The 26,023-nt window shown below is 37.6% G+C and overlaps 7 protein-coding genes and 1 long non-coding RNA gene across 14 annotated transcripts; 4 read left to right on the top strand and 4 right to left on the bottom strand.

The window, feature by feature from the left end:
* Window positions 1–228: 228 nt before the first annotated feature.
* Window positions 229–2,205, bottom strand: LOC111791001 (H/ACA ribonucleoprotein complex subunit 4-like). The gene has a single exon (XM_087122568.1). The coding sequence runs from the start codon at window positions 2,142–2,144 to the stop codon at window positions 405–407; it is 1,740 nt and encodes a 579-aa protein (XP_086978694.1). The 5' UTR covers window positions 2,145–2,205; the 3' UTR covers window positions 229–404.
* Window positions 2,206–2,734: 529 nt separating this feature from the next.
* On the top strand, window positions 2,735–3,644 carry LOC111790780 (uncharacterized). Its single transcript, XR_002814561.2, has 3 exons — window positions 2,735–3,129; window positions 3,223–3,282; window positions 3,369–3,644. It is a non-coding gene; the product is annotated as an uncharacterized LOC111790780 (long non-coding RNA).
* Window positions 3,645–3,772: 128 nt separating this feature from the next.
* On the bottom strand, window positions 3,773–5,426 carry LOC111790778 (uncharacterized). 3 transcript variants are annotated; one of them, XM_087122569.1, is made up of 4 exons: window positions 5,193–5,426; window positions 4,965–4,984; window positions 4,626–4,775; window positions 3,773–4,372 (listed from the first exon to the last, which is right to left on the bottom strand). In XM_087122569.1, the coding sequence occupies exons 1-4, from the start codon at window positions 5,242–5,244 to the stop codon at window positions 3,908–3,910; spliced, it is 687 nt and encodes a 228-aa protein (XP_086978695.1). In that variant the 5' UTR covers window positions 5,245–5,426; the 3' UTR covers window positions 3,773–3,907. The 3 variants fall into 3 exon arrangements, with proteins under 3 accessions (XP_086978695.1, XP_023527604.1, XP_023527603.1); XM_023671836.2 differs by having other exon boundaries at window positions 4,965–5,041; window positions 5,193–5,417; XM_023671835.2 differs by having other exon boundaries at window positions 4,965–5,412.
* Window positions 5,427–6,170: 744 nt separating this feature from the next.
* On the bottom strand, window positions 6,171–8,958 carry LOC111790777 (peptide transporter family protein). 2 transcript variants are annotated; one of them, XR_002814558.2, is made up of 6 exons: window positions 8,225–8,958; window positions 7,343–7,400; window positions 7,149–7,266; window positions 6,893–7,010; window positions 6,326–6,536; window positions 6,171–6,216 (listed from the first exon to the last, which is right to left on the bottom strand). XR_002814558.2 is itself a non-coding variant. In XM_023671834.2 (5 exons), the coding sequence occupies exons 1-5, from the start codon at window positions 8,768–8,770 to the stop codon at window positions 6,483–6,485; spliced, it is 894 nt and encodes a 297-aa protein (XP_023527602.1). In that variant the 5' UTR covers window positions 8,771–8,958; the 3' UTR covers window positions 6,171–6,482. The 2 variants fall into 2 exon arrangements, 1 of the variants encoding a protein (XP_023527602.1); XM_023671834.2 differs by having other exon boundaries at window positions 6,171–6,536.
* Window positions 8,959–10,786: 1,828 nt separating this feature from the next.
* On the top strand, window positions 10,787–11,780 carry LOC111791852 (metallothionein-like protein type 2 B). Its single transcript, XM_023673350.2, has 3 exons — window positions 10,787–10,947; window positions 11,258–11,341; window positions 11,420–11,780. The coding sequence occupies exons 1-3, from the start codon at window positions 10,883–10,885 to the stop codon at window positions 11,502–11,504; spliced, it is 234 nt and encodes a 77-aa protein (XP_023529118.1). The 5' UTR covers window positions 10,787–10,882; the 3' UTR covers window positions 11,505–11,780.
* Window positions 11,781–12,824: 1,044 nt separating this feature from the next.
* Window positions 12,825–16,734, bottom strand: LOC111791164 (ATP binding microtubule motor family protein). Its single transcript, XM_023672404.2, has 11 exons — window positions 16,391–16,734; window positions 16,126–16,294; window positions 15,560–15,953; window positions 15,234–15,439; window positions 14,843–15,156; window positions 14,494–14,761; window positions 14,350–14,396; window positions 14,159–14,180; window positions 13,996–14,058; window positions 13,272–13,310; window positions 12,825–13,172 (listed from the first exon to the last, which is right to left on the bottom strand). The coding sequence occupies exons 1-11, from the start codon at window positions 16,594–16,596 to the stop codon at window positions 13,074–13,076; spliced, it is 1,827 nt and encodes a 608-aa protein (XP_023528172.1). The 5' UTR covers window positions 16,597–16,734; the 3' UTR covers window positions 12,825–13,073.
* A 471-nt stretch (window positions 16,735–17,205) lies between these two features.
* On the top strand, window positions 17,206–19,333 carry TIM9 (Tim10/DDP family zinc finger protein). The gene is made up of 2 exons (XM_023672405.2): window positions 17,206–17,390; window positions 18,916–19,333. Exons 1-2 carry the CDS (start codon window positions 17,296–17,298, stop codon window positions 19,100–19,102), a joined length of 282 nt encoding a protein of 93 aa, XP_023528173.1. The 5' UTR covers window positions 17,206–17,295; the 3' UTR covers window positions 19,103–19,333.
* A 1,283-nt stretch (window positions 19,334–20,616) lies between these two features.
* LOC111791467 (transcription factor MYB3R-5) lies at window positions 20,617–25,455 on the top strand. 4 transcript variants are annotated; one of them, XM_023672824.2, is made up of 9 exons: window positions 20,617–20,779; window positions 21,172–21,323; window positions 21,514–21,565; window positions 21,796–21,853; window positions 22,430–22,524; window positions 22,611–22,714; window positions 23,015–23,143; window positions 23,567–24,665; window positions 25,155–25,455. In XM_023672824.2, the coding sequence occupies exons 2-8, from the start codon at window positions 21,178–21,180 to the stop codon at window positions 24,621–24,623; spliced, it is 1,641 nt and encodes a 546-aa protein (XP_023528592.1). In that variant the 5' UTR covers window positions 20,617–20,779; window positions 21,172–21,177; the 3' UTR covers window positions 24,624–24,665; window positions 25,155–25,455. The 4 variants fall into 4 exon arrangements, with proteins under 4 accessions (XP_023528592.1, XP_086978428.1, XP_023528588.1 ...); XM_087122302.1 differs by having other exon boundaries at window positions 20,619–20,779; window positions 21,178–21,323; XM_023672820.2 differs by having other exon boundaries at window positions 20,619–20,779; window positions 21,145–21,323.
* Window positions 25,456–26,023: the final 568 nt, after the last annotated feature.

Genomic DNA, 26,023 nt, shown 5'->3' with positions numbered 1-26,023 from the left:
AGCAAACTAGTAAATCTCAACTTGATTTCACATCTCAAATTATACAAACAAAAACAAAATTGATTTGCTTGAGCTCATAGATGTTCGTTCTATATGGGCCATTCCTCCTTCCACCCTTCTTCATTTGCTTCGTTAGAAATGTCAAATCCTTGGTTGTCCCAAGGATGGGCCCATCAGCTTGTAAAAGATGGAATCAAAGATATCAAAAGAGACCATAAATCCAAGAGATGATAGCCAGGAAGATACTATGGTAGAATCGAACAGAGTCGAAATGTTGAAACAAAAATTCTACAGCAAATGCGTAATAAAGAAAGAAAGAACTTGCAAAATCTAGAAGAAACTGAAATGGACAGCCATACAATCAGAGTTACCCAAATAAAATGTAAGAATCTGATCCCTCTAACTTACTCTTCTGCATCTTCTTTATTCTTCTTTTTCTTCTTCTTTTTCTTCTCACTCCCATCAACATGATCATCTGCTTCCCCATTTTGAACATCACCAACGCCAGATTCCTTATCTTTCTTCTTCTTTTTTTTCTCCGACTTCGGTGTCTCCGGTGTACCTGCTTCTTTACCCTCTTTGTCCTTCTTCTTCTTTTTCTTCTCCGACCGCTCAGTATTCTCCTCGTCCGAAGGTTCACCACTACCCTTCTCTTTGTCTTTCTTCTTCTTCTTCTTTTCTTTCTTCCCGCCTTCTTCAACTTCTTCGGCATCTTCAGTCTTTTCAGCTTTCAGTTTCTTAGCAGGAGCAGCTTCGGTTTCTTCATCATGTTTTCGCTTACGCCCTCCACCATCTTTTTCTGTCTCTTGCTTACCCTCATCAACAGTTGCAGAGTCAGTAGCAAACACGCTAGCAACCAAAGAATCACCACCAGTGGGTAAAACCAAATTCCTCATCCACTCCGAAGGAGTTTTCTCATTTGGTTTTCCATGCTTGTCCAACTTCCCTTCTCCAATAAGTTTTTTCTTCATTGATGCCCTTGGACCTAATCCCCATTTCCTTGGGTAAGTATCTCGGTCCATCACAACCCTTTTGATCTTTGCAACTACACCATGATCACAAGTTGCCATCACAGAAGTAGTCATCTCTGCAATACCAAGAGCAATGGCTTCACCCTTGGTGGTCATGAGTACAACTTCTTCCCCAACCTCAATATCGTTCTCAAATCTCAACAGCCCTGGAATCATCAACTTAGCACCATAACAAATAGCATTAACAGCAGAATCCTTGACAACCAATCTTTTATAGCTCGTCAAAACCACCTCAAGAGGCATAATTACTCTCCTCAAGTAGCTCTCATCTTTGAAATTATCATAAACCCATTGAGCATCCATCACATCATGCATTGTAACCATGTTATCCTTCTCACCCAAGATCCCAGATCTTACCCTCCTAAGTTCTTGCATATGCCCTCCAACGCCAAGAATCAGACCCAAGTGCACACATAGCGTCCTAACATAAGTTCCAGCTTCACAAGAAATCCAAAACACAACCAAATGTTTATCAGCATCATACTCAAGAAGCTTGCTTTCATATATAGTTCTAATCCTAAGCTGTCGTTTCACAGCCGATATCAACGGCGGCCTCTGAAACACAGCCCCGGTGAGCGTCTCCAAAGCCCGAGCCACCTTAGAAACATCGGGAACAGAAGAATGCAATCGAGCAACACAAACATACTCCTTACCCGCACCCTGTTGCGATTTCACGAGCCGCGTGGCTCGATCAATGCACACTATCAGGTTCCCAGTAACCTTCGGGTCGAGAGTACCACTATGACCCGTTTTCTCAACCCGAAGAATTCTTTTAATCCAAGCCACAACTTCGTGCGACGAAGGATTCGCCGGTTTATCAAGATTGAGAATACCATACCTGATGTAGTCAACCAGAGGCCGCTTGAGTGGGGAGAAACCGGACGGCAAAGGAGTGTAGTGACCGGTACGTACATTGAGACGATCATAGTTCTTCAAAAGAATAGGCCATTGAGATGTATCCACCGGAGGAGTAAAACTTTGAGGCTTGATCATAAAGTCGGCAACGTCCTTTGGCGGCTGCTCATCAGAACCGACAGCCGGTGACACTTCGTCATCCTTACTCCGGTGCTTCTTCTTTTTCTTCTCCGAACGAGAAATCTCAACGCCCGACATGGCTGAATTTTCGGAAAACTAAGCAATAAGCTGCGAGTGTGTAGGCTGCAACGAAGAGAGGAAATGGTTTTCTCTAGGGTTTTAGAGTAGCCGAACTTCAGACAGCGGGTGGTTTTAGGCGCTAATGGTAATATATATGGGCTTGTTGGGCCTCATAAGTCTTGGGCGTACAATTTAGTTGGAGTGGGCTCGAATAAAAGACAGAGGCCCAATTATGCAAATGGGTAAAATAATAAGGCCCAATATTGAACCCGCTGTTGGGCTGAAATGTTATCGAGCCCGAGAATCTATACTGTGCGGCCGTGCGTTGCTTTTTACTTTACAGCCGTAAGCAAATCGACCAATCACCGAAATAGTTTCAAAAAAGGACTAAAACCACGTTTTATATTTCCTTTTTAAATAGAAAAATCGGCGGAAAATTAATTAATTTAGACGTATTTATTGTAATGAAATATTTTTTTAAAATGTCAAATATATCTATAATTATTCCATTAATAATAATTGGTTGAAATTCTCATACACAACAAAAATTATATCATGCATGAGGATGAGGAGATAATATAAAATAATATAAAGTATTTTCCTTTCTGAAACTATTTGGGCGGGCAGGTTCAAATTACGAGGCTGCTTCAATTCATTTCATTTCATTCAATATCACTCTTCCAATGGGCCTGCTGCAATCCCCTAACTCATTGTACGGCTTCCATTGAAGCCTGGTGAGTGAGCTTCTTTTCCAGCTCCTCTCCATGTTCTATCTTGTAGGTGATTATTGATTTGAGGTTGCTGAAGGAGAGGGAATGGGCCAGGGCCTGAGCTGCGGACACCGCCATGAAAATGGACTCTGCTTCACTGCTCTGCAGAATGAGGATGTGGAAAGTGTTCGAGCCATGGTGGAGACTGATTCGTCTATCTTACACCACACCACACCATCCACCATCAAAGATCAACGGTCCTACATGTGGCGGCAGCCAATGGACAGATCGATGTGAGTTTAAGTTGAAGATTTACTCTGTTTGATGTTGATGCGGAGTCTTCTTCCTCTTTTTGGAAGAATTTAGTTGTTTATTTATTGATGTAGATTCTTTCGATGCTCTTGGGTCGGAATGCGAATCCCGATATTCTGAATCGGCATAATCAGGTTTTTTGTTCGTTTGATCGAATTGACTGTTGTGAACTCGTTGTCCTTCTTTTTCATTGAATCGATTAATTTTTCGGTTGTTTCAGACTCCTCTGATGCTGGCTGCTATGAGCGGGAGGGTAGATTGTGTTCAAAAGCTGATCGAAGCAGGAGCTAATGTTCGTATTCCGTTTTGGATGATTTTCAGGAGTTTGTTTCTTATTTTGCTGCTATTTTTTCTTACTGGCGTCGATTTGATTTCCGTAGATATTGATGTTTGATTCTAAACATCGAAGAACCTGCTTGCATTACTCAGCTTATTATATGCAGTAAACAGTTTCTAAAGGCATCCATAGGACCATTTGAAGTTTTTTCTTCTATCATATGCTAACAGTTAATAAGCTAACCATGGCTGTCACTTAAAGTGGTTCACTAACTTGGCAGTAAACAGACTGAACGTAGCAGCTGAGAATACATTGATTTGTCTGATCCAAACACAATGGCTCAATGGTGATAAGTCTCCCACAACCCAAATGGTAGAATGAAAGAAATGACCATATAACTTTTGACATGCATCATTTGTCCATGAAGAAAAGGTTGTAGTGAAACAATGCATTCAAAGTTATTATAGGAATGAAAGAAAGAATTATTTGATGAGTTGGCAATATAGACATGAAAATAGTGGAGGAATCCCTTGACAGTAACCATCTTCAGCAAGTTCTCCAATTGATCTTCTGCTTTCCTCTGTGATCGCCGGTGCAAATGGCTGCACGGGAGCAACTTGATCACTGGAAAACAGAGAGTTTGTTCCAGAAACAGGACGAACAGGCGAGTAATCATTGGGTCCATACATGGTCGGGTTGTGAGCTCTCCTTTCTGCTTCAAGAGAGTGTTCAAGTGAAGGAGAACTGCTCAAGCTCACAGCATCAGGGCGGAGTTTAATGCATAAAGATAAAGAAAACAACCATGGCTTGGACTTGTACTTCTTTTTGTCTTTGAGTATTTCCACTCCGTTTCCTTTGGTCGATCTTCGCGACAGCTCCAGAAGGCTAGAGACTCCAATGAGACTCCCAAGCGTGATGCTCTTGTCATGGTAGAATGATCCAGTTGACTAAAAACCAATTGCCTGATGGAATTTAGCAAAAACAGGGCCAAAAAGACAATGCCAGAGATTTTGAAGTTTTTGAGACTAACCCAACGCAATGTATTTGCATGATCGAACGAGAGCATGAAAGAAAAGGAATTCTTCTATAATCAAGCATAATGTGCTAAATTTTCAGCCTCTCTAACGCATACACAGTTACACAGGCAAAAGAAGAACAGAAAAAAAGAAAAAAAAAGAGGAACTAATTGAAGTAACAGACCTCTGTATCAAGATCTGAGGAAGAGTCGGTGAAGGAACTAGGAGAATGAGTGCGCAAAGTATTGAAAGAAACCGAGGCCGAGAGATCATGATTTCCCGCCAATCCAACTCTGGTGTTCATAAGCCGCAAGCCTAATGGCCATCCATCTTCCTACATTCCGAAATCCAACGCTCGATTAGGGAAAATGAAGCACTCCGAATTTTCACGTGGAGAGAGAGAGAGAGAGAGAGAGAGAGAGAGAGAGAGAGAGAGAGAGAGAGAGAGAGAGAGAGAGAGAGAGAGAGAGAGAGAGAGAGAGAGAGAGAGAGAGAGAGAGAGAGAGAGAGAGAGAGAGGATACCTGTTGAGCCATGGTTGAATCTGAAAGCATGAAGTGCAATAATGTACCAGGAGAAAGGGGAGGGGGTCAGTTCGGAGCTTGAGAGATACGACGAAGAGTCAAATCCGGCGATATCAAAAGGAGAATTCAGGACGAAGTGAAATAATTAAACCGAAGAAATCGACGAACAAGAATGGACAAGGAAGAAACTATAAAAAAACTTAAATTATAGAGAGAACAAGAATGTACGATTGCTCTTGCGAATTTGCATCACATGGCTGTCATACGACGCCATTGGCATTTGGCCCTGCAAATATCAGCCTCAGTCAATTTGAACTGTGGAGGAATTGCAGTTTCTGTGTAGCAGACATGGGAGCTGGCGGAAGGAAATGACGTGAGAGAATAATTTCCTACTGCCGTCCGATTTGAAGCTGGACTAACGACCAGTGGAGGGCCAGAGAAGGAAACTCCCAAATTCTATTTTCTTTTCGCGCAATTACTATTATACCCTCCTTTATTTCTTCTTCTGCCACTCGCCAAGGGCTTCTTGTCGTCATTTTGGTTTATCAACACCCAATATGTCCAAAACACCCTTTTATCGGTATTACTATTTACGTTAATTTATTAATTCCAATTTTTTTTCATGGTAATTTAATATGTGAATCATAAAATTGTTACTAGTTTATTATTGATTTTTTTTCAAATTAGTCTCTACGAAAGTGTTTTTATTAGTACATTTTATTGCATAAAACTTATTTTTATTAGTATATTATTATTATTATTATTATTATTAGATTAAATATTTATGAATTTTACCTTTATTTAAAGACTAACTCTATTATGTCAAAAATCACAATATTACTCTCTAACTCATATAAATGTTTCAAAAATGAGTACAAAAACCATTAGAATAATGGAGAAAGTTGAGAGTTGCAGTAACCCAAAATGAAAATCAAAGCTTAATCGGCATCACACTATTTTTAGTCATTGCTACACCTATTCTAAATCTCAATTTCCATCCAAAATTGTGAAAAATTCAGCTCCCAACATGATGAAACATTTATGAAGGTCCCACGTTATGGTAAGTTAATTGCTTCATCCGCAGAACCAATTTCCTTTTCAGACAATGGGCCACAAATCCAGCTCGAGCTCGAACAGAAGAGTTTATCACTAAACCAATGGCCTGCACCGACTGAGGAATAATGATAAAGTGCTGTATAGCAGGCATCCAAGAAAGTAACATCACTTCGCAACAACCAAACGATCCTCCAAACTGGGGAAGTGGGACCAACAACATACATTATTACATATTGTAATGCCAGTGCATAAGAAAAGGTGCAACCAACTAAATCACTTTCTATAAAAAGATATGAATGTTTTACCAAAGATAAGAAAGTGCCTACAACATTACAAGAACCCATGATGAACTTCTCTTTGGTAGATGGTGTTTCTCCATTACAGTTGTTCCTTGAGAGATCTCAGCTTGGTTACAACTTGCATTCTTTGAACTTTTGTGGGCTGAATCAATCATGCAAGTATTTACTTTTGCCCCTGGGATGCACCAGGTCGATACTCTCCAATGCCAAGCAGGTCCTGGAAATGTTTAAGTATGAATCACATCTAGTCTACAGGGTAATGGATTTAAAAGGAGCATCAAACATGTAGCATTTTTATCCAATCCAATCCAATCCATACGACATACAAAAGTAAAAGTTTTCGACAATATGTACAAAAATGTCGAATATATATGCTCAAATCTAAGATCTTAAGTTTTTTTTCAAAAGTTTTATGGTAAATTAACATGATAGAGGAGGATGTGTTCAAAACTCCTGCAATCTCTTTCGTTCTACATAGATATCAAATATTGATAATTCACATGTTAGGCTTTAGGAAAAAATTGATATTTGAGCCTACATAATAGAAAATGTTACCAATTCAACATGACTTACTTGGCATGCCTTATTCTTTGCCCTTGTTTCTGCTGTGCTAGGAATATCATGATTTGGCTTTATAAATCTCTTCTCACGTCGTTCACACGAGCCCCATCCATCACAAAATCTACCACCTCTAATATTGAGAAAATTAATGTAAGAGTGTAGTTCAGTTCAAGATTATATAACGTGGAAGGAGCTTAATACAGCAGAATCAATAAACAAATAGGAATAGTATAATGGATAAGTTATTAAGTCCCATCCATAAACATACTGCATATATGCTCGAACAACAAACTCAGCACGCTGGACATTGCGGTTATCGTCAAATTCAATTGTCTTGTCCTTGATTTCAAAAGAGAGATTGAAATAAAATGATATTTTCCTCCATCCTGTATAAAGTAAACTGCCCCAGTTACATCTATTTCTCCATGTTGGAATGAAAGGACATAGAGTACAGTACTCCACCTGATTTTTTTATGAAAGGGTTCCCAGCAATCATGGTGAAATCCGATTTCTCTAGAATCTGTACGTTGAGAATTTCAAAGAATATAGAATTTAAACAATATTTAGAGACAAGATACATACAGAAGACATGGGATGATAGCCAATGCAAATTTAGGAAGGCAGTATGACATAACCAGAGAAACTTAATTCAATCCCATGACACAATTGGAGATTATTAAGGTTTCAAAAGCAAGTAAGACCATTCATAGACGCAAAATATGTAGCTTTTTAGAGAATTAGAAGGGAAATATTCGAAATAGTTTTCATGCTGGCTTGCTTAGTACATTTAAATTGGATTTTACTAAGATTTAAACCATACTTTAGATTAGTTAGGTTCTTTTTCAATCTTCACAGTAAATCTTTCCATGGCCTCCACCAAAACGAGCCAATAATGACTTCTCATGGCCCCGAAATATTTCACAACAGCCTGATCTGAACTGAAACATGGTAACATGCAATACTTTTAAAAGCTTAACATCATCTTTGAGACAAGTGAGAAAGAAAAACGTTTTCTATTGTCTTTTAACTAAACCTTGAAACCCCTACAATAGAAATTAATTGAGATTATGACCTTGACTTGATGTGATTCCTACCCCTTCAGTGATAAATTCTTGGATTCCCACAATGTATACTCTAAAATAAAACACATATTCCCGAATGACATACCAATGGATTCTTTAAGTTTCTGACTGTTAGTCTTAAGTTTCTAACTTTTAGTGCTCGGGCTATCCCATGGTTGCCTGTTCAATTGAAATTTGTTCAAACAGAGGCTTGGTTTGCGCAGGGAAAGTATCATATGAAAAAATGAAAACTAAAGGTGGAATTAATGGATATAGAAAATACCGCCATTGCCGCATTTTGATACTCCTTAAAGAGAGACACTGAAGGGAACTGCCCAGAGAGGCTATGCCTTGCAACTTCCCTTTCCTCGGTCAGCCCACTTCCACTAAAAGCTGGTGAGCCTTCAGATCTAGAAGCAATCTGCGGCGACAAATATGCTTCGGGAGACAAATATACCGGCGCAGGCGGATTCCGTAGCGCATTGTTACAGACAACCGCAAGAGGACTTCTCTCACTCATTTCAGATGCACACGTCCTTGCAATTTTCCGAGGAGGTTGAAACACCCAAGGCTCATGCACCACTTCACCCTCTACAAAAACCCTAGAATTTTTCTGCGCCTGGAATGGAGTTCTAGGGCTTTTTGGGAATTTTGGCGGCGGGGAAGGGTTTGATTTATTGACGCAATTAAGTGCTACAGACTTACGAGATGTAGACGAGGAGGAGGAAGAAGTCGCAGCAGCAGCAGCAGCAGAGTCGATTACAGCCCACAAAGCCGCATCATCGAAATCTTTGTCGTCGATTGCAGAGTACGCGATTGGGGGCGCCATTGTAGTGAAATTCTGAACTTCAGAACTGTCACTTCAATGAAAAACTCGCTTATCAAAGATTGAACAAAAACTACAGAAATCAAAACGCTGAAGCCATCGGAGAAGGCTCATTCGCCATCTCCGGTTCCATCTGAGGTATCTGAAGCGACCACTGCCCGGAAAAAAAAAAATAATAATAAAAAAAAATAGCGGGAAATGAATATTTGAATTCTGAAAGACACAAATAAAACGTCGTCGTTCGAAAGGGAAGACGATACGGAAGCCACCGTCCACGGTAGTGGGCCTGCAATATTATTGGGCCAACCTTATACGGACGAAGGTAAGCCCATGATACCAATGATATGGCCCATTACAGTGCTCAACAAATATAATCCATCAAAACAGTTAAGCAGAACGGGGAAGTGATTGTCAAATTTCCCTAAACGGTATAAACAAACCATAATTTTTATGAAAAATGATAAAATATTACTAAAATATTATAATATTTTAAAAAAAGAACCAAACAAATATTGTTGGTCCATTATTTTAAAATTTTAGCTGATTAAATGATTAAAAAGGAATTTTCGATCCCCCAAAAGGAGCTTTAAGGATTAAAGTTTAAAATAAATTAAGGTAGGCATCACAGCAAATTTTGGGCCACGCGGCTTATTTTGGACAGATTTCCGCGTGGGCCCATTAGTTTATGGTAGGATTGACAACGTGGGCCCATTTCTATGTTGGGTTGGTGGAAAATGTCCTCGTTGGCAAAAGGTAAAATGGTAAAAAAAAAGGTCGAATTTTGTGGGTCCCGCCCACAATGAATGACCCATGTGCTGTCCTTTGCCTAAACAAAGGCGTAGTTATTTATATATATATATACTATTTTTTTAAAAAAGTTATTATTAAAGTTTTCAAACTAGCTCCACTTCAAGTGCAAGTCTATTGTCTCTTGAAAAAATGACGTTCGTGGGCAATTTTATTTGTCACATTTTAATAAATAAAAACAAGTTAAAAAGATACAATATTAAAAAAAACGCAATAATCTTTTTAACATGTGATCGACCCACAAAAATAATATTTTAAAGGAATAAAAAAGTATAATTCAATTTATTATTATTATTAGTTAAAATATTGACGAAAATGGGTTAATTTGAGGTTGAGATGAGCTATTTTTTATAATTATAATATTGAGACAATAGTAATTCATATGATCAATATAAAGAAATCATTGCAAAAGGACTTTAAGAATAAGTAGTGCACTTACTAGGCTGCTGAATAGTGTACTGCGTTTACTATGCTAACATGCGCAAATGTACTACAAATTAACTGACACATTTGTAGTACATGTCTGATTTTGAGATTTGTTTTTGGAAAAATTAGTATACTTGTATTTTATTTTGAAATAGAATCTTAAATATATTTTGAATAAAAACAAATATGAGAGATATTTATGTGGGAAATTTTGTTATTTTGTTGAATATATAATATATTAATTAAAAAATGTATTTATGACATCAATTAAACGAAGGAATGCTACCAAATGGATGTATATTTGTAGAATTTGAAAAGTTTAAAATGTAATTTTTTTTAAGTTAAGGGTTCCTTGGAAAAATATTAAATGTTAAGTGTTAATAAGAAATGTTTTCAAAATATAAATAATGATTTGCATATTAAGAAAATTAATTGGATCTGAGTTTGAAATTATCGCACCTTAATTATCATTTAATACGTTGTTTGTTTTGGAAAAATACATCTCGACTGATTTAAAATATATTTGGTAGTTTCTTCATTGTTTAATACCAACCGTTTATTTATCTTTTATTAGATCAAATGTGGACCGTCGATTTACCTGATTGTCTGTTGCGGACCCCACAAAAGCCGTACAACTAAATCCATAAGGCGATTAGCGCGAGAGATGCGTGGAAGATAACGGATGCAGATTTGGGACCGGTATGGTTTTAATCCGCTATGATTTTGACACGTGGACGGTGATACTATTCTCTCTCCCCTTCCCCGCCTGTATTTAAGTATCTCATCCTTCACCCCTTTAAACTCGTTCAATCGCGATAGGTTCTGTTTTCATTTCATAAACAACCTTCCAACCTCTTCGTTCGTCGTTGTTCATCGTCGAAAATGTCGTGCTGTGGTGGAAACTGTGGATGCGGCTCTGCCTGCAAGTGCGGAAATGGCTGTGGAGGGTGAGTAAGCGCTATTTTTCTCCTTAGGATTCGATCGCGTAATTTATTTTCGTTGTTTTGATTCTGTGGATGATTATCTCTCGAGTATCTGATCTTCCGTTTTCTTGTATGTTGCTTTCGATTTCTTTGTCTTCTTTATGTCTTTTTTTCTCGCTCGATGGCGATCTGATCATGTGCCCGTTCTTTTATTGAACTCTGGAGATGAGAAAGATCGCGCGATTAAGGCGGATATTCGTCTAACAGGACTACAATTTTCATTTTCAGAGGATTATTGCGATGATTCTGACGTTTTTTATTTTCTGTTCTGCAGATGCAAGATGTTCCCTGACATGAGCTTCTCAGAGACCACTGCTACCATCGAGACCTTCGTCGTCGGTCTCGCTCCTCAGAAGATGTAAGTTCCTGAAATTAAACCTAATCCTTCAAGAGAAACTTAGTCTTTAATTAACGAAACCAGCGTTTTCCATATCAGGTCCTTCGAGGCGTCAGAGATGGGAGCCGAGAACGGCTGCAAGTGCGGTGACAACTGTACCTGCGATCCATGCAACTGCAAATGAGCAGCCGCTCGAATCCTCTCGAGTGGAGATTGTGTTCGACTACTAATAGTATGCGTCGTAATAATAATTATCAAATCTCCAAGCGTTTTCCTTCTGTCGTTGCGTCCTTAATTTGTCGCGTTCATTATGAATATTAACAGTTATGGAGTTTGTAAAAACGAATATGCTGTTATGGTTCAGTGATCGTGTTTGTTTAAGAATTCTGTGTTTATCCATATGCCTGTTTAGTGGTTTATCCATATCTGTGGTTGAAAATGAAGAACAGAGTTTGAATCCTGTCTAAGAGCTTGACGTGATAAATATCTTCATGCCTCGATTTCAAACAATATCCATAATTTTAATATTCGATAAGTCCTCGCGGTTTCAGTGGGGCCGATTCAATAGTTAAACATTCTCATTCTCAATCGACGTCCAAAATTAAATGCGCATTTACGTGTTCCTGCTTTGTCTTTCCTGTAATGGCCAAACTTGTAATGGCAAATAGCTTGGAAATTGATCCATCTTTTTTGTCCTCTTGCCTGTAATGATCGGTTAGCGCATCCTTTCTTCTTAAGGATCGGTTGCCTTTTGAAGATTAAAGTGGTTTATTCTTTTTAGAAAAACTTGTGGTTGCAACGTTGAGTCGGTGAGATAAGTGAGGAAGAAAACAAAGTAAAACGAAATCAATAAATTCAATTAAAATTTAAAGTTAATACATATTTTGAAATTTTATTTTTTAGGGTGTTAGAAATTAAGTAATACAAATATAGAAATAAATAATAATATATATATACTATTTTAATTATTCTTTTGTATTTATACATATTTTACATTAATGATTTTAATGGTACGCAACTATCTTTCGAGGTAAATTTTCAATGTGCATATACTTTTTTAATCCTCATATTTCAATTATTCTACTGGAATTCATTCATTAATCCACTACTCCCATATGTTCCAACTATTTCTTTCCTTCAAAACAGTTACATAATTAATTTAATTTTCAAAGTAAGCAAATTATTACCCCACCTCATTAAATGCTGTATAATTTTGAATTTAGTTCCGTTAGAAAAACAAAACAATCTTAATAATTTTAAAATAAATACATTGAATGTTTAAAAAACTTTTTCTGATGACTCGAACTAATTTAAAGGATACCTTTATTAATTTTTGGGAGAAAAAAACTTTTTTTTTTTTTGCAAGCTTTAGAAAAGTCAATCAAAATTGTAAAATATTTAAGAATTCACTCTTTTATTACGTGGAAAGGGTATATTTTATTTTGTTTAAATTAAATATCTTCTCTGGTTTCATATAAACCATAAAAATTGCGACAAATCAGCATCACTCTGGATCATCATATTTAGATTACAATAGCCACAAGTTCAATGTGATACAAATAGATAATTTGGTTAATGAATAATACAGATAGGGCTTACAGAGAACATGAAGGAAGCCCATCACGCCGACCAGGCAAAATCTTTAGTCGGACAGTTCTCTTCTCTACTGTTACAATATTTTAACATACAGCAACTTGGAGGATGTTGCTATGGCACACTTCCCAATACATTACTATGTCTTCTTCTACCTTCATTATTGGTTGGATAATGAAGTTTCTGGGCAAGGGACAGCAGCCAAATCTTCTATTCTACCAAATATTCCCATTGCAGCTTTGCTGAATAAGTTATGGATCTGCAGAAGAAAAAGAAGCCATATTTTGAGAGCCTGATTTTTCCAGGAGTGAAACAAAATGGTAAATTTGGTAAGTTATTGCGTTTGTTGAAGCATTACCTGCTTGGATGAGAGTCCCAGTTTCTTCAAGTCAGCAAGCTATATAAACACAGCAAGGGGAAGAAGTTCATTATATTCAGGAAATATTCAGGAAAGAAATTGGATAGTGTTGCTTTATCGACGTGTTTTTGTAAGTTTACATGCGACGTTTTCTACATGTCGAATGACTATCAGAAACGACAAAACTATGTGTGTGTGGGGTTGGATTGTATTTGTGAATGGCAAAGGCCTCCACAATGTGACGGATAGTTTTGGTCTCTCGTGTCATTGACATGGTCATGCTTGGCCAACTCTTAGACACCAAAATGAAGACTTAGATTGGACTAGGAGAGAAAAGGGATAAGGTTAGGTCCCAAGTGCATATGACACGAGAAGATGGACTTGGTAACCATGAATGTCCACTATCAGAAACGACAAAACTATGTGTGTGTGGGGTTGGATTGTATTTGTGAATGACAAAGGCCTCCACAATGTGACAGATAGTTTTGGTCTCTCGTGTCATTGACATGGTCATGCTTGGCCAACTCTTAGACACCAAAATGAAGACTTAGATTGGACTAGGAGAGAAAAGGGATAAGGTTAGGTCCCAAGTGCATATGACATGAGAAGATGGACTTGGTAACCATGAATGTCCACTATAAGAAAATTTTGGATGAAACCACCACGCACCATTGAACATACGAGAGAAATACATCAAACTTATATCTCGTGGTTATTGTCTTACCGATTTCAATGGACTAGTTTCTCTGAGATCCACAATGTACTCTGCCATTTTCACTCCAATGCCCTGGGAATTGAAAGGGAAAAGAGAATGAGGAAACTTAAAGGGAAGAGGTTGATGTTTTTCCTAAATAAGAAAAAAAAAATGGTCGAAGTCTAGAAAATACCTTCAATTCTACTAGTTCCTCTCTGCAAAACAAAGAAAGCCAATTAATAATTGATTAAACTTTCACTATATCAAATTGAAAAGTTGGGTACTGGAACAAGAAATCCACATATTCTTGTGCACGAAATGCTAAATATTGTACCAAGGACTTGTGCACAAAATGCTAAATATTGTATATGATTATGGACCTACCTGCTTGCTGTATTCAAGAAATCCACATATTCTTGTGCAACGCAACTCTGATTGGTTAGGATGACAAGAAAAACCAGAATTATTGAAATCCAAACAGCATCGAGACATAAAGATAATGAAAATTTAAAAAGGGTTTTTGAGTACCTTGAGGGTTGATACTTGGGCATCAAACTTATCTAATGGGGTCCCAAAAGATTTGAATTCCTCGTTTGCTGGGAATGGTGTTTTTGGAGTCCTTGCTGGTAATTGGTCTGTAAACGAGAGTTCCAGCACACCCTTTTGGATTCCATTAGTGTTGTGGATTGGTGATAGAGCCTTTCTTGGACTATTGAATTTCACCTTTTCTTTGGTTGTGATAGAATTAGCTATATCTTTATTTTCAGCCAAGTATCCGAAAGCCACGGCTACAGTCCTGAAGATCATCAATGAAGTATTGTTAAAAGAATTAGTAGAAGGTACTAAAAGTTGATAAAGCAACAAATGATTGCCAGACCTTTCTTTTTCTCGTTTACAGTCACTCTGGTCGGCCGTTTGCTTAACTTTGGCAGAACTATTGAAGAGAGGTTTTCTCACTTTTGATGCAGTAGAACAAGGAGTTTTGCTAGAAAATGGAGAACCAATCCCTCCGATTCTTTGTGCACTTTTGGTCTTTCCTTTGGATTCAAGCCAAGCTCGCAGCTTCGATTCCATGTCAACTTTAGCTTGTGGAGTCCCCTGTTTATGGATCGGAACAACAAAATTCGAAATTTGACGCGATCTAGCTGCCAAGCTGACTGTATGGACAGACTCCTGATATGCTCCTGGATTCTGTTATCAAATCAGAAGGAAATTTGAGCAAGTGCAATTCTTAGATTACAAAAGATGTTTAACCTGCATCAATTTACCAGGCAAGCAATCATTAAGGCACGGCTTGATCCACCGAGAGAATCTTGCAGTATGCGGGTCAATTTGCTTTCTCTGTAAGGTACTCGGGCAAGGTTCTTGTTTAATGCATATATCACATTTGAAAGCGCAAACAACGACTGGTTGATTTTCGCGCTCTCTTGAAGGCGAATCCCTTCATTGCCAGTCCTCCTGTTATCTTCATTGCCTGTGATGGATGGTTATGCACAAGTATTAACTAAATTAGCAACACGAACAACTTCTTGAGCAGTGCAAAGATCTTATTTGATGGTTAAGGCTAGGTTTCTATTAAGCTTGAGAAACATACCTGCCAAGTCTATGAGGTTGAGCTTTCCGGTAACAGAAGCCGCCGAATCACCACATACGGGCGATGAAACTGTAATAACAAGAACCCCATGACTTCTACTTGAGACATCGTTAAGATCGGTATCAGCAACTTTCCGCCTTTGAACTCCAAGAGCCAATGTCTCCCGGAATTCGGACATGGAATTTACAGCAACCTTAGATAAACCTCTGAGATGAATTTGCCCTTCTTTATCATCCATAATTACAATTTCTTTAGCTTTGGGTTCCAGAAGATCATGACACCTTTCCAAGTAGACTTCATAGTACGACATTTCTGCTCTACACCCAGTTTCCTCACAAAGTGATAAAACTCTAGACATGGCTAGTGGCATTAGACCTGGTTCTTCTTCAGTACCCTGCATCCTCAACCAAATCGACACAATTCAGAGTGCGAGTCATTTCTGTAGTTGAATTATTTCATATCAATTTCAGGAAAGCTAAAGCTTATATGAAATGAAGCTAATGATTCTTCTGTTAATTTCAAGCTAAATGCAACATATGACAAATCTCCCACTAATTAAAGATAACCTGCATGGTGTAGGACTTTCCACTGCCAGTAGCCCCGTAAGCAAACACAGTAGCATTACATCCATGGAAGAGTCCAGGAATCAAAGGATTTACTTCTTTATCGAATATCTGCCTCACCGTGTGATCTTCTTGGCCAAAAAATGAGTCCAATTGATAGCACTCGTTTCGACTACAGAAGATCCAACAACTATAATCAACCAAACCAAAATATTCTTCTACCACGGCAGAAAAACACTCTACAGAGAAAGAATAAAAAACAAAGTACCTGGTTTCCGGATCTTTGAGATTAACAGTAACCTCCTCGGGAGAGATACGCCCTTGATCCACCACAGAAATGCATGAAACTGGAACCCTAGAACTTTTGACTGAAATTTCTTGGGAGAGAAATGGACGAACCCTAGCAACGACTCTGACCTTGGAGATTGCACAGGATGTAGCAGGTGCAAGAAGTTCAAAATTTTCAGCAGCCATTGAACTGGAAGTATGGTTCGCGTCGGCAGTGGCAGAGTCTCCAAGCGAAGGGAGGGACGAGGGAGGAGAATTTGAAAATCAAGACGTTGGTGGCAGAGTCTTATTGATTTTAAATTTTCCTTTTCCTTTTCCTTTTCCTTTCGCGAATCTCTTATTTATTTGAACTAAATTCAAATCTTCGTTTGAATTATCCTGGGCCAGGATTCATGGGCCTATTGGGCTCAGTAGCCTACAAAATTTCCGTAATTGGGCCTCTCATTTATAAGTAATATGAGGCCCACTATTCGACTTCAAATAATAATAAATGTAAAAAAATTTAAGCATCCATTAACCACAGGTTAAATTTACGGTAACAATCCATCATTTTTCTTTTTTACTTTCACATACCTATGGATTTACACTATTTAAATGTACGGAATGAATAGCATTTGGAGTTTTAAAAGGATAACTCAAAATATAGGGGCTTAAATGGGAGAATATACGAACATTGAAGGACCATTTAGCAACAAAACTATTACGTTTTCTATAGGGGCTGAAATGGAAAATATACGAACATTGAAGGACCATTTAGCAAAAAAACTATTACGCTCTCTCCAACTTATAATTCCAACCTAGCTGAGCTGATAGCGGCGATACAGAGAAGGGAGAAGAAACCAGAGAAGTTGAACCCTAAACCCTTTGCTTTCTTTGGAATCGAAGATGGACAAGAACATGCTTGCTGATTTGGAGGGTCTTCCTGAAGAAGACAAGCTCAAAATGGCCACCATGATCGACCAGCTCCAGATTCGAGACAGGTTCTATTTATTTATCTAAAAACTTCGAGTTTTGAAGAGGAACTAATTTATTGAATCATTCTCTTGTTATGAATGTTGTTTCTTTCTCCACGTGTTGTTTCTTTCGTTCTCCATCTGGAATTTGTCTCCGATAACTGATGATTTTTGTGGGTGGCAATATGATCTGGGATTAATATGGTAGAAAATCTGGCTTTGTTTGTCTCTCGTCAACTGATGACTTTTATGAATGTCCAAGCGCATTCCACAAATTGCCTTCGTTTGTTGGTTGGAAATTTTTGGAATACGCTTGGACGTCTTTGAATGAGCCGTAGAAGGATTGGAAGTGTTCTAGATACTGGTCAATTTTGTGGGGGGCGATATAGAAATTTGTTTTTGGGGGTTTTGTGATTATGAAGCAGCCAGAATAAGAGCTTCTAGCGCGGTACCACAGCTTGAAACTTGCATGACATGCGCTGAGAAAGATCTAGCTAGTTAAATTTCCTCTACCAGATTTTGGGGGCTTGTTTTACTGTATCCTGCTTCTGTTTTGTTTGTATAATTTGATTATATTTTTGCTGAGGTTTTGAGACCACCTTTTAGAGATTCACTGGATTGATTTAGGGGTCAATAAGAGTAAATGTAGATGGTAAATCACTTACCAGGAATGAGCCCAAATCATGTTTATCTCCTAGAAATTTAATATCCTTTTAATTGTCTTGGCAAACAAATTAGACAACCAAATGTGGTAGGGGGAGAAAATTAGCCTTTGAGAATAGTTAAGGTGAACACAAGGTAGGGTGAGATGTGTGTATATATATATATATGAAAAGATCACCTTATGATAGTATCACTTATTTGTTTACTTTCTAAATAATATGTATTGGCTCGTGCGCTATTAGTGTAACAGCCCAAACCCACCGCTAAACAGATATTGTCCGCTTTGATTCGTTAGTATCGTCGTCAGCCTCGCGGTTTTAAAACGCGTCTGCTAGGGAGAGGTTTCCACACTCTTATAAAGAATGCTTCGTTCCCCTCTCCAACCGATGTGGGATCTCACAATTCACCCCCCTTTGGAGCGTAGCATCCTTGCTGTTACTCTTTCCCCTCTCCAACTGATGTAGGATCTCACCGTTAGTCTATTCAGCGACCATGCACCCTGGCCAGTGGCCACAGGAGCTCAAAGTTCGTACCTCCTGGTACCCCAAGTTAACCAACAGAGATTCAGGGCTTTTCCTTCTTTTGTGTGACAGGTTTCAATATTCTGAAATCTCGTCTGAACTACGATTTCCTTCTGAATATACTCCAAAAAAGGGAACTGTTGGAGTTCTAGGGAGTGATATTGATTTGATCTTGGATTAATATATCTTTGGAAGCTGAAGTAAGATGCCGTATAATTTATATTGAAAAGAAGACTGCACAAGACTACAGTGCACTACTGCAGCTCTTTTGCTCCATTTTAATTTATGTTAGCATCCAATTTATGATGACCACAATAATATCATAACACATTCAGAGTGATAACTGTTTGCCTTCTAATAAATTGCAGTCTGAGAATGTACAACTCATTGGTCGAGAGATGCTTTGCGGATTGCATAGACAACTTTCAGCGAAAGTCCCTAACGAAGCAAGAGGAAACATGTGTACGTAGGTGTGCCGAGAAGTTCTTGAAGCACTCAATGCGCGTTGGAATGAGATTTGCTGAGCTCAACCAAGGAGCCGCTACCTCAGATTAGTGTAGCATCAGAGGACACCCAGACATATTCTTGAGACCTTCAGTTCTTTCACCTCTGGAATTATAGTATGTTTCTTCCATATTCTTGAAACCTTCAGTGCTTTCACCTCTGGATTTATAATAGCACGTCTTCCATAAATGTTGCAACTGGGATTAAGTGGTGATTTGATTTGACTTATATATTAAAGTTTTAGTAGCAGACTTTCAATAAATGTTTGAGATTTGATATCCATTAGGATGATTTAACTTAGTTTTTTGCTTATTGCTGGTAATATGGCCTTTTCTTCAACTTCATAACCAATTTGATAGAAAAATGATTGGAGATCAAATCTTGAACAGTTAGATGAACTGCAATTGGTTGGGTTTGTTTGGCAGAGCCTTCTGATGAACGCACTTCATTCTTCATCTAATCTAAGCATCTCATGCTTGGGTAAGCCAATGTTTTATTTCTTCCTTTGATTGTTGAGATTATTCCATCTGCTTGAGTAAAGGTTGGATGCTATGATCTTTTAAGGGAGATAGAGATGCTGTAGCCACTTTAGTTAGTTATTTTTTAATTGGCTTATTAAGCCAAGTACTTAAAATTCTTGCTATGTTAAGTGGTGAAAGATGCCTAAACCCACTAACCCATGTTAGTGCTAGTTGTTACGGTCGTACTTTTTCAACCAAGGCTGATTGTGAGCGAGTTGGAGTCGTACTTTTTCAACCAAGGCTGGCGAGTCAAGATCACAATACTACACGATTGAAAAAGTAGGATCCATCGCAGATTGTGACACTAACACTACAATTAAAACGAATTATTCTATTCTAATAAATTTAACGGCTTTATATACATTAGCTTACGTACTTTTCATGTCACTAAAATTGACTCATTAGAGTTTCTAAAGATCCCTCCCAAGCTTGAATAAGAAAAATGTATGATATATAATTTTTTTTATTTTATAAATATCAACCGATTTAGGCAAATATTGACTAGAAGTAAACACTACTTGTTTGAGCAATGTGGAAAAAAAAAAAAAAAAAAAAACAATGTAACATATTAATGCTTTTATTGTTTTTTTTTTTTTTTTTTTTTTTAAGAAAATCATTTTTCTAGTTTATATAAGATTAATTTATATTTGTTAACGCACGATATTTCTTTACAAGAATCCGCTCAAATCCTGGTCATTTATTCCGAATCAGACGGTCCAGAATTGCCCACGAATTTGATCCCAAAAAATGTTCGACCTTTAACGCTCGAAACCTCAAGGGACTGTCCGTTCTAACGCCTTCGCACTATAATCGTTAATTGACCGTTAGCCGATAGGGTTTCACTTCTACTTTGTTTTATTTTTTAAAAAAATCAGAAAATCTGTATCCTTCAATAACGGTAATTAACGGAGACGTCGGTGGTGATATGGATATATTCGTTATGTATAAATATTGCAAATATTGGGAATATTATAATTTTATAATTATTTTATATTATATTATATTATATTATATATATATATATATATATATATAATTTTATTTTCTCACTCTGTTTGGCCTCTACTTTTGTTTCAACGGGCGACGATTTTCGAAACCGAAAGGAAACTCTTTGTTTCTGAGGGAATGGTTGTTCCTTCGTTGTCGAACTAATTTCATCGCTTCCTTCAGCTCCACTTCGATTCCCGCCACTTCCTTTCCAGCAGAGGTATCTTTCTATCCTCTCAGATGTTTGGAATTTGTTTTCTAATTCACTTGATTTTCCTTCAATCTTGTCGACTGTTTGATCATGTGTTGTTTTCGTATTCGTCTCAACCTTGCTCTGATTGGGTCAAGATTGTTCGAGTTTTCCCCCTTTTCGTCTCTAAAACCCTACAATTGTGATTCTCCTCTGCGTTTTCGATCTGATTGCGGGGATTAAGATCTGAGTTCTTTCGTTGCTTTTCGTTTTCCAGTTTAGGTGGTGGGTTTTCGAGAACTTGATACGAGTTGGGGTTTTTTGAATTGTTTCTTCGGTGGTTTTCTGTTTGGATTTTCGGTTACAATTTGAGGTGAAATTTATTCTGTTATTAGGATTTTGAATTTTGGAGATGGTTCTAGGAGTAGATGGAAGAGGCGAAACAAGAAGAGTTTTGTCTCGAAAATAAACAATCTACGGCTGCTACGAGTTCCTCTGTCTCTGAAGGTAGTGGCTGCGCAGCTGCCAAGTATCCTGGGATGTGTAGTCCAGCACCAACATCTCCTTCCCATCGGTAATTTCACAAAGTTGTAGCTCTCGCTAAGATTTTGTCATTGTTTCTTGCACACTCTATTAATAAGGCAGCTAGGTGTATGATATTATTGGCTGCCAAAGTAATTAAAAAAATGCAATGACTCTACCCTGCTTATGACCAGTTCAAAGAACTCAGACGTTTATGCTTAATGTGTAATTTGACTTGGCAGGAGAACCAGTGGCCCTATTCGTCGAGCTAAGGGTGGTTGGACTCCTCAAGAGGTAAGCATTGATTGCCCCCTTTTTAGTTGCTCATGTTGCATAGTTCTTACTTCTTAATTATGATGGTCATTGACGTATACCATGTTTTTCAGACGCCTGCCAGGCCTAGAAAAACTATATCTTTCAATGGATAAAGAAGATTCAATTTCCAAAATCCTAACTGATAAGATCACTCATATAATAGGGAGCACTTTTCTTGACTTGAAATGATGATTTTTTTTTTTTTTCAGGATGAGACGTTGAGAAATGCCGTTGCAGCTTTTAAGGGGAAGAATTGGAAGAAAATAGGTTTCTCTCTATTTTTGTTGCTATAGAACTCTTTTTTTTAAATGATTTTAGAATTTTAACCTTTGGCTTTAGTTGATTTCTTTATTTTATCTGACGAATTGAATGTGTTCTACTGTTAAGATAGTCTTGAAGCATTTTACACGTTCACTTAACTAATAAAAAAATTATGTTAAATATTTTGACCGTTTTTAAATTTGTGGCCAAAGGGAAGGCATTCTAAGCTTTATACCTTGGATGATGATCTCGTTAGTATTAGTATGCAATTGTACTCTTCTTACATCTTTTGCGTGTTTGAATTTTATAAGCTACAGCTGAAAGTTATGGGAAAACATGGTTACTTGGCCCAATTGGGCTGATAATTACTTGGTATGCATATATTGCTAATTCAACTTTTAGTCATTTTTTAGTATCATTATAAATTATACCTATGATGAGTGGGTTGCCTGATTAGTAATTACCATCACTTATTTCAGCACCCTGACCATGACTTTAAATGTATCAATTATCAAAATGGTAAAGTTTTTATACGCAAATTTGTTAGGTTGATTAACCTTATCAAATAAAATTTGTGTGCAGCTGAGTACTTCCATGATAGATCAGAAGTTCAGTGTCTGCACAGATGGCAGAAGGTTCTCAATCCAGATCTTGTCAAAGGACCATGGACTCAGGAGGTTGTTACTCGTCGTCTTTTTCCTTGGAGGCTTTCTTCTCTTGCACTTATAGTGAAAATTTATCATTTTGTTTTTCTTTCTTATAGGAAGATGATAAAATTATTGAGCTGGTATCGAAGTATGGGCCTACAAAATGGTCTTTGATAGCGAAATCTTTGCCAGGTCGCATAGGGAAACAATGCCGAGAGAGGTACCTCCTGTGAAATTACTGTGATTAGCTGTGAGCTGAAGTCTTGATTTTAAAATTCTAAATGTAATCTGCGTGTTTCTGGGAAGTTTACTATGCTTTTTTTCCCCTTAATGCTTGGTCGATCGCCCTGTTGAATGATTGTGTGTTTCCTTTCTTTCTTACCTAAAGACAATAAGAGTTACTTATGAGTCATGATTTCCGAACCTTTAGCATTTTCTGTCTTCATGTTTTCCTCTTTCTGAATATTGAAGGGATGTGAGTTTTTGTATCTGTTGTAAAGTAATATTCTATTATTTTTAGGTGGCACAATCATTTGAATCCAGATATAAAGAAGGATGCTTGGACATTAGAAGAAGAATTGGCCCTAATGAATGCACATCGGTTACATGGGAACAAATGGGCTGAAATAGCCAGGGTTTTACCTGGAAGGTACTCATTCTTGTTTTCATAAACTTTCATACCTCAATGAAAATAAAAAAAGAAGGGAAAAAGAGATAAACGGATATAAATGTACATAGATAGGTCGAACGAGTACGTGTAGACCATGTGTTCAGCCGCCTGTCCAGTCCCGTCTAATTAATTTATAAAGTATCACTGATATGATCTTTACATTCTTCTCAATAGGTCATTTAGAAGTAACCCTTGATTGGTTATGTCATCTCTTATTTGAAGATTTTATTATTATGCTGAATGAATGGTAGAAAAATGTGGAAATATGTGTTATATAAACTAGGACGTAACAAACACGAAAAAGAGTATTATTTATCATGCATTGGAAAAGAAATGTCTGCTTTGGAATTTTTGTCTGCTTGACTTGGTTAAAATGATATGGCGTATTCCTTCTATATTCAGGACTGACAATGCAATAAAAAATCATTGGAATAGTTCCTTGAAGAAAAAGCTAGATTTCTATTTGGCAACTGGGAAGCTTCCACCAGTTGCAAAAAATAGTTCCCAGAATGGTGCTAGAGATACTACTAGGACTCCACCTACTAAAAACTTTCCTCTGTACTCAAGTAAAGGATCAGACTCAACTGCCCAAACATCGTCGGGTAACACCGACATGTACAAATTGGAGGTAAGCAGTAAGGACCAGGTAGAGTCGTCAACGCCTCCTGATGAAGATATGGTTGCTTCAACAAGTGGGGTTTTGAATGAGTCTGCTGATTCCAGACACGCCAATTGCTGGCCGGGATCTTCAAATATCACAGATCCGAGATGCAGGAAATCTGGGTCAGCACGAAAGAATGGGACTACGACTCCTGGTGAACTGGAGAATGAGATTAGCAAATTAGATGATGATAAAATTACACAAACACCTTCAAGATTTGAATCTCCGAAGTATGGTTCACTATACTATGAGCCACCCCAACTAGAAAGTCGTATTCCAGTAGATTCTGAATTTTTAAGCATGTACATGTATGAGACAAATAATAGTTCAATCGGTTCGCCTATCGGTATCTTCACTCCTCCTTGTGTGAAGACTAGAGACTTGAGTATACACAGCCCAGAGTCGATATTGAGAATTGCGGCTCGAAGTTTCCCCACAACTCCTTCAATATTACGGAAGAGAAAGACAGAAACTCAAACTTGTCTCCCTCCTAAACAGACGCAGGATGGGGAGACAGAAACAGTCATCTCCCGAGAATCTGGTCAAGAAGAAACACTTAATAATGGTGACAGCATGATGGGTTCACCAAATGGAAGCTTATGCGAGACTCCTAGTAATGATCATGGCCCCAGCAGGTCAAACAGTAAGGCTTTCAATGCATCTCCTCCATACCGGTTAACATCCAAGCGAACGGCCATCTTAAAATCTGTGGAAAAGCAACTTGAGTTCGCATTTGACAAGGAGAAGAACAACCATGCTGTCCAGTCAGTAGAATCAAATGGAATCTCTTCCAGATAAAGGATTCTTTAGCAAACACAATAAGATGGCAAATTCTGAACTGTAAGTTATTGAGCCTCTTTCATCTGTTAGTAATATGCTCATTTTCTTTTGAAACTTGTAGCACGGATATTAATAATGTCATCTCGTTCTTTTTTGTTGATTTAATTAGGGATATCCTTGATAAGTTATTTATCTGCTTTGCGAATCTTTTTTTGTGTGCATCAACCTTCAGAGTGAGGAAAGATCTTGGGTGGGGTTTTGATAACTTTTGGATCCTACTATTATTATCAAGTTCAATCCTACTCTTTCTATGCATTATCTAAGTTATTTGACACCACAGTGTAGTACTGGTTTGGATCGAGATACTTAACCAGAATAAGTTTTTCACCTGAATTTTAAGGATCTTTAAACACTCGATCTGCTTTTTTATACCACTGTTAGGTTGGCCCCATTCTTCAAAATGTGCAACTACTACATTGTAAATAAGCATGAGATGTACTATTAGAGATACTTTCTGTAAATTTACTGACACGGTTCCATTTTTGACAGAGCAACGGAGTTCAGGGTAAAGCAGCGCATAAAAAAGGGCTGGTCCGTCAAAAGTTCCGGCAAGTCAATATCGCGAAAATGCTGTTTCAGTGTTTCTTGAAGCAGCAATTGGTCTCGAAAAAAGATGATTCGCTTTAGTTCCTTCGTACATATATTATTTTGAACTTATTTGTTTTACAGTTGCAGATAGGCCTAACGGTTTCCTATTTTAGTGTTCACGTAAACATGTTTCATTGTACACTTGGCAAGGTTTGAATGGTTAGAATTCTGATACTTCTGAAATAAAATTTGATTTTTCTAACCGTAAAAATTCACATTTCAATGAAGAACAAAATTCTACAGTTCTGCAGGGCTGGTATCGTTATCATGTTAAGAGTCTAATCTTATTGAGGTATCGTTATCATGAGTCTAATGACATAATATCATGATTATTATGTACGAAGCTAGATCATATAGTAGAAGCCTATTGTTAGAATGAGGATGGAAATATAATTTCCTATGGCTTAAAACCCCATCACACTGCTTTAGATTAGAGGATTGCAAAAACATATCTTCTTGCGAACCACATGAGATTCTCTACGTTTTGTAATTTCATACCACCAATGAAATCATTTCTTGCAAAAATAAAATCGTAACAAATGTAGTTTTGAGACATTGAAACCTGCAAAACCTAAAGCTATTCTTTGTTTTGGATATGGAGTCTTCCACCCAACTAAGATTACATATTATGTAGCATACTTCATGATAGAAATCAATTGTCAGAGTAAAAGATCGGAGAATTAAATCTCCACTCTTACACACTGTTTTCTCAGCGTAAAAAAAATCAACAATAGTTCAAAGAAACCCATTCTCCAATTAAAGACATTGGG

The sequence above is a fragment of the Cucurbita pepo genome, chromosome 3, assembly GCF_057944985.1.
Source record: "Cucurbita pepo subsp. pepo isolate OVF chromosome 3, ASM5794498v1, whole genome shotgun sequence".
Lineage (NCBI taxonomy): Eukaryota > Viridiplantae > Streptophyta > Magnoliopsida > Cucurbitales > Cucurbitaceae > Cucurbita > Cucurbita pepo.
The sequence above is the reverse complement of the archived record's forward strand: the minus strand, read 5'-3'. Positions and strand labels throughout refer to the sequence as shown.